The following is a 7,277-nucleotide window of genomic DNA, read 5'->3' as shown; positions in this document are numbered from 1 at the left end:
TACAAGTTCAGTTTTGATAGTGTTCAAAATCTCTTTTAACCGTCCGGAGCTGACGCCAACATAGTGTTACTGATTCGACACCATGTCTGTAAAATCCATTTAATTTAAACAATATAAGTAAAAATAGATGAGAAATGTTCAATACAAATTAGAGAAGAGAGCCATATTCAGTCAAGTCTTAGAGCTAATAATACTTTATTCAATTTATTATGTTAATTAAAGGGAACTAATTTCGATAAATCAAAATGATAGTATAAAAAACTAGTATAAAAAAGAATGAATTTCTGAGTTTATTTCAATAAAAATAATGCAAACTTGCAGATAATATAAAGAATGAATTATTTGACAAAAATTTATAATTGGATAGGTCCTCTTTCCTCTAACAGACCGATCGTTAGCTCCGGAGGATTAAACTTGAATGTACGAATAAATATTTAATGCAAATTAAACAAAACAACTTCTTTGAAAGCTCATAGAAAATATATAAGTTTCTTTATTTCCGCCGATTCATTTTATATATATTTTCGGGAACTATATTTGCGTTCTATACATTTTCTGTACAGCGAACAATATCGTTGCGCGGCAAGTATAAAAGGTGGGTAACATAACTAATCACTTTAAGGAACAACTGGAGTTCTGCGCGACGACGATATATTCATCTATCCATAAATCAACCGAAGCCCATTTTCATCGTCGGCGAGTCTTCACCCGTGTGGAGAAATTATTCGAGACGGTTTCTACGCGTTTCCGAACATCGTATACCAGTTCAACAATGGGCGAGGACTTTCCCGACGTAACAATCGACGGGCTTTTCAACTGACTCGAGACGATACACGCGGAATGCACGGCCGTCCCCCTCCCCCGGTGAAAGCGCGGAAAGAAGGTGGTTCGTAACCCGGATAGCCGGAGATACTTTCGAGAAGGCAGGAATATGCCGTGTTCCGATCTAGCCCCGCACCGACACACCTTGCTGCAATATAATTTTCTGACTAAATACTATATCCGCGATCGATACTTTTTCTCCATTATAAAGCGATATACAAGAAAATATCCCTTCCTCGTGTTTTGGCACGTACAATGACTCGCACACATTTATCTAAATGAGCATGTAATTATTTCTTCTTTTTACTCCAAATTTATGGTCTGAATGCTTATTCTAGAAGTCTTTGCGTTTTGTTCATTTATACTAAACTTAATAAAAAAAAAAAAAAAAAAAAAAAACATAATTTATACCTTTATTTGTCTATTTTTTTGTCTTTTGAACTCAATCGCTTTGCTAACGATTTTTATCGTCAAAAAAATTTAACCCGCAATACTTAGCTGTATCTGTATTTTGTAACTCTTAACGACAGTGTCGATATCATTGTATTGTCATTGTTATGTATTATATGTGATAAATAAAACAACTACGCAATGACAATATAACTAATTGTAGTAGATTAAAAGTTACAGAATACAGGCATTGGGATGATTTTACACCCAGTAGCAAGAAAATGAAGCTTAGTAATTCAGTTTTTTATATCTATTTTTTTCTGTTTCCTCTTACTTTCTTCAGAAATTATAAAAGTAAATCTATAATAAAAACTCCAATACTAATACACTGTAAAATAATCAAAATACACAATATACAATTAATAATAGTGACTTAATTGGAGTGTAAAAATCATAGGTGACCGTGAAAAAAATTAAGTGATTATTCTCCCGCGAGCTAATAAAATGAGAAAATTTCAATTCAAAATGCGGTCGATCTGGCATTGATGCATCAGCGTAAAATTGTCATTAATTAAGACAGCGCATTGCAGGAGATACTTACTCTAAGGTAGTTGAGAGTGAAGTTGGACATGCCCTGCCTAGTGATGTTTTTGCTAATCTGCTCAAGCATTGTCGGGTCCTGCTGCATGCTGACAACGCTCCTCGGAACCAGTTCTCGATGCGTCCTCACCGACATATGCCACGACTTTATCCTCATGAGATCGTCGAAGGTGAACTCCAATATTAACCTACCCTCCGTTAACACCTAAAATAAAGTTTTCAGATGACAATATTCGCTCCGGCTATTTCGAGGGCGCTTGACTTTTGCCCTGAAGAGAGTTTGCAGGACTTAAGCTTCCTGCTAGGAAACAGTTTTACAGAAATTACGGAGATCCAATTAAACTTTAATCCTTTCTATCTTTATGATATCTCTTTTTTGTTTTAAGAAAAGAACAATTGACTTTTCTAACGTGCCTACTCAGAATACCGGCACTCAGCAGTTTTTTACAGTGATATAATCTATATAAAATATATATTATATAAATATTAGGTTGAGTAAAAAGTCATCGCGTATTTTTTAGCTCAAAGTTGTATATACAATATCTTTGTCAATAATGAATAAAATTCAAATTTAAAAAAAAGGTTTTAAAGCTTGAAATCTCTACTTTTAAAAGCTTATCACATTTTTTAAGTTTATATGAGTTTAATAATTTTTACATACCAAAAACTACGAGCTGAAAAAGACGAAAAATTTTCTTCTCACTTTGTGGATTTGTAACGTGTCCAAAACGAATTTGAGAAAATTTTCGATTACCTATCGTGAAAGCTTGATACTTTCCCTACAAAATCGTTTTTTTTTAATATTCCTACGACTTTTGATTACTGAGTTATCGCGGATTAAATAAAAGAATTATTTTGACTTTAATTGCTCATAACTCCATTAAAAATTGTCGTATCGTATAATTTAAAAAAGAGATTTTTAAAGCTGAAACTTTACTCTATCAAGATATATTTATATTGTTGGTAAGAAAGTAATTGCGGTTTTTACTGATAGATGTCTTTTAAAAAAACGTGATGACTTTTTACTTAACCTAATATATAATATATTATATAAATTTTTCTAATCATTTGTATATTGTATCGCAAGTATTTTTTTTTTATCTATTTCAATCATTGCAGTTATTTTTGTTTAACTCAACAATTAAGTACATAAATAATTGATAATCTGAAACGTATAGTTTTCTACTGCAAGTGCAATAAATTCTGCAGATTCGTACCTTAGTGTACATCGGCTTTCCATACTGCGTGACCATTGTGCATTGATCACAATCCAGCGTTATGCTGGTATTGTGAAACGATTCCTTCTGATTCCTCAAAGTATAGTAAAGTTCCGTCACTCCACCGTCGAATATTGAACGGAAGTACCTGGGTATTAACGTCCTTCCTATCGCTGAAAGGATAAGATGGAAACGATTAGAAACAAATACAACAAACACGTTGCGAGGAAAGCAGAGCGACGATTAAGATCGACAGCTCTGTCTGAAATCGTTCGATGTTGTTCTATGTTGGGCACAATATTCTCCGCGATAACATGCAGCACCTCTGCAAAATCGGTATCTTCACGAATGGCTAAATAAAGTAAACTGTCACATTTAAAAATTTCAATGTTTAATTATACAACGAACCGTCGCGTCTAATTTTCAAAAATGTTTAATTTTATAACAAACTGTTCACGAAGAACGAATAAAATTTTATTAAGAAGCGACATAGATATAAACCGAAACATAACGTTGGCGAACAAATGCACAAATGAAAAATATCTTTTTTTTTCTCTCTCTTTAATTGCAAGACGCATTTTGCATCACCGGACTCGTTCGGTCGTTCCAGCGCATCTTACTGCGCAGATGCCCTGTCATTTATACCCGGATGACGACGACATGCATCCACACGACATGTAATCACATTGTCGTCGTATATTTTCGAGACGGTGGTGCGGAACAGACATTAAAATCCACCGACTGCAAGATTGCCGCGCGGTGGCACGTCATTATTTAGAACAGAGGTGGCACCGCACGAGCTTGGCAGCGATTAAGTATCAGTGACAATGTGTGAACCGTGATATCGCAAAGATGTAAGGAATTATCTCGCGGAAATTATTTGGAGAAAATCGATCACGTTAAACGCAGAAGCATATAGATATCGTAGAAACTCCACTCCAGTTTATCATTTTGCTTCTAAAAAAAAAACAAAAAAAGAAAAAAACATATTTCCTTGCAACTCAACCTTTTCGTTTTACAATTTCTTTTCCTTTCATGAAAATAAAGATACTTCACCCGTGTACTGTATTATTCATACACACAGAAAGAATGATTTTGCTGAAATATCTAAAAGTTTAATTAGATACGGATCTGGAAGTAATTTTGTTGGATCATCAAAATTAATTACTTGAAACGTAATGAGCAATGCTGAAAAAATTTTAAATACTCTAGCAAGTTTGAGGGTCCTATATAATTATTTTGATAGTTCAACATTGTATATATAAAATTTTAGGTACTGATCTGATGAAAACAATTTTGAATTATTAAAATTGTTTTCGGATCGGTAATAATATTGTAATTAAATTTTTAGATACGATTGAAAAAAACATCACGTTCTTTCATGCATTTATTTATAGTGGTAGATTCTTTAGATATGATTATGATTTACGAGCCGAAAGAAATCAACTTCTTTCTTATTAATTAAAAATAAAATTCCGTACAATAATATTGGCAAGAAGTAAAATGTAATAAGTTAGCAATTATATTAGCACACAGTATTAGATTCTGCCTAATTTTATTACGTATAACACATTTTTAAACGTTTCTTTTCGAATTTGCACTGCCGATTGCACGAAAGGTAAAGTGGGATCAAATAATAGGTGATACTCACAATATCTTTTCGGTCCATCTTCCAAGCAGACATGGAGGGTGAGGGTGGCGTCTTCTTCGAAGAACTCGTTTGCAAAGGATTCCCACCAGATGTTGTCACTATCCTGAATATAATAAACAGAGAAAGGAATAGTTTGAGTGCTATAAGGATTTTGCGAATTTTGTCTCCGGCGTGCATATTTTCATGTCATTGTATTGATTATTATCCCAATTTATTTCACAAGTTATATGAATTGGAAACGCTAATGGATAACGAACAAACGATCAAGAATTAGGCAGAGAATGGAGATCTCAAAGTGCGACAAAATGAAAAGGAGAGAAGAGGAAGTACTTTCTCCCCTTCAGAGAATCGTATAGAAAATGTAAAGATGAGAGAGAGAGAGAGAGAGAGAGAGAGAGAGAGAGAGAGAGAGAGAGCTTGTACCTCAACGCTGAATAACGCATGACTGTCTGGCTTGAAATTATAGCATTCCACCCCCTCCCAGTCATAGGAACTACCCCTTGGCTCTGTTCGCCACGCTTTCATTCAATTATGCATCCACCACTATCTCCCTTCGTCTCCCTGCCTGGTCCACCTACACCTAAACCCCCGCAGGCACTCCTCTTGTTATTATTTTCCCGCGTGTGGTCTCTCGTCGGCTTTTCTTACACGCGAAAAACCACCGTCATCACTCGCTTTTGTAACGACTGCGATTTCGGAGAAGGCTGCGGGCATCATGAATTGCTACTCCTTTATCGACTGAGATTGTTCGTTCGATAAATCTTGAACCCGTATCACAGACTACGCATTGGAGATTGAGAATTACGAATTGAAGATTAGAATTCAACCAATTAAAATGAAACGGATTAAAAATGAAGATTATCTGATTGGTTAAATTTTAATCTTAAATTCATAATCCTCAATTTCCGATGCGCAGTCTGACGGATTCTAAAAAAACGAAGCGACTCAATCTAAAACAGATGTGCATTATGTGTGATAGGATTTGTACAAAATAACATTGTTTATCTCACGTCGTCTGAAAAAGATTCTTTTACATATACTGGTTTTGCTAGTTTATATATATATATGTGTGTGTGTGTGTGTGTGTGTGTGTGTGTGTGTGTGTGTGTGTGTGTGTGTGTGTGTGTGTGTGTGTGTGTGTGTGTGTGTGTGATAATATGTCTCGGTGGACGAATTCGAAAGAAGAAATCGAGCAATTCAAATTCGAATTCCTACTGAGGTGATATTTCTCATAATAAGTTATTTACAGGTTTGTATGGGTGACAGTTGCATTATTATTAAATCAACGATCACTTAATTTAATTATGAGATTATTATTTCAATTCACGATTGTATTCCAAGCCCGACAAACTGAATAGACTTGTCGCACAGTCTGTAGAACTGCTAATTGTATTTATGTATTCACATATAAATATTCTTAAACGTCAAAGATTCACTTTGGCCGAATGTGACACATTCTTCTCCCTATTTGTGTTACATCTCGAGTTTATTCCATTTAATATTGTTTGTATAAAATAATTTCATATTTAAATAAATTCTTTACAGTGTTTAAAGATGTTAATTAATCAATCAATATTATTAAATTGCTCGTCAATTTAATTTGTGATACTTGCGTACTCGAATTTTAGTGTAGAACTGCGTTTCAAGACCAACAAATAATCGGCATGTAGTTGTATAAACTGAAAATTATAAAATTCAAAAAAATATTATTAGATTTCAAGATCCGCTTTGAACCAAATAAGGCTTTCTTCACTTATTTGTATTCTTTCTTATATTTGTCATAAAATACAATCTATAATTACATAGTTAAATAAAACTCTTATATTAGTAAAACGGTATTCCTCCAATATTGTATGTACGAAAATCCTTTAACGACGTCGCAAAATGATTCTCATTTCCAAAGTGCAATAAGAAAAGACAAAAAGTAGATAATTAATAAACGCTTCGTTACTTCCGGTAACATATCATTTTGTAATTATTTTGTATAGAATTACATTTCTCTAATTTTTTCACTGTGCCAATATCTATATACCGTCGATAAAACTTAAAAATTAATTTACTTTAGTAAATTCTAGAAGAAGAATTGATAAAATTAAATTAAATAAGTACACATAAAAGGAAGTATGGAAAGTATTGGAAAAGCAGTACTTGGAAAGAGTCTTCTAAAATAAAATACATCTAATAACATTACTAAACACTCCAAAATATCAATACACGCTACGACGTTGAATTGTTTTCTGAACACGTTCACTTACACAGAACGCTCATTGTCGCGATAACAATTATTGCATTTGTCGTTTTAATTTATTATGCACCTCTACTATCGCGCTTGTCAATGAGCAGCTTTTCATTTTACATAAACACGGCATTGACATAACGACAGAATCCCGTCTTATGGTCTCAGCAAGTTTAAGGAGAGCGATCAAATAGGACTAATTGTACGTACTTTTTCACAGAGCATAGAAAGCGCATTGATCTGATTTTTTTTTTTAATTATCTAATTTTTTTTTTCAAATCGAAATATCAATCGGTTGAAAAGAAATAAGATGCAAATCGAAAATGAGATATCGTCCGCGAAGCTGGGACAAGTGCGGCAT

At 33.7% G+C, this 7,277-nt stretch overlaps 1 protein-coding gene across 3 annotated transcripts in view; it reads right to left on the bottom strand.

Moving 5' to 3' along the window:
- The window catches only part of LOC108756824 (LIM domain-binding protein 2), a 192,392-nt gene that overhangs the window by 2,181 nt on the left and 182,934 nt on the right, over positions 1 to 7,277 (bottom strand). For all 3 annotated transcript variants that reach the window (XM_018500906.1, XM_018500915.1, XM_018500925.1), the window contains exons 4-6: positions 4,681 to 4,783; positions 3,030 to 3,202; positions 1,814 to 2,017 (exon numbers count right to left, since the gene is read on the bottom strand). In XM_018500906.1, coding sequence (XP_018356408.1) covers positions 1,814 to 2,017; positions 3,030 to 3,202; positions 4,681 to 4,783 — 480 coding nt within the window. The remainder of the gene's footprint in view (positions 1 to 1,813; positions 2,018 to 3,029; positions 3,203 to 4,680; positions 4,784 to 7,277) is intronic.

Source organism: Trachymyrmex septentrionalis, unplaced genomic scaffold (genome assembly GCF_001594115.1).
Source record: "Trachymyrmex septentrionalis isolate Tsep2-gDNA-1 unplaced genomic scaffold, Tsep1.0 scaffold101, whole genome shotgun sequence".
Taxonomy (NCBI): Eukaryota; Metazoa; Arthropoda; class Insecta; order Hymenoptera; family Formicidae; genus Trachymyrmex; species Trachymyrmex septentrionalis.
Note: the sequence above shows the minus strand (reverse complement) of the source record. Positions and strands in the feature narration are given on the sequence as shown.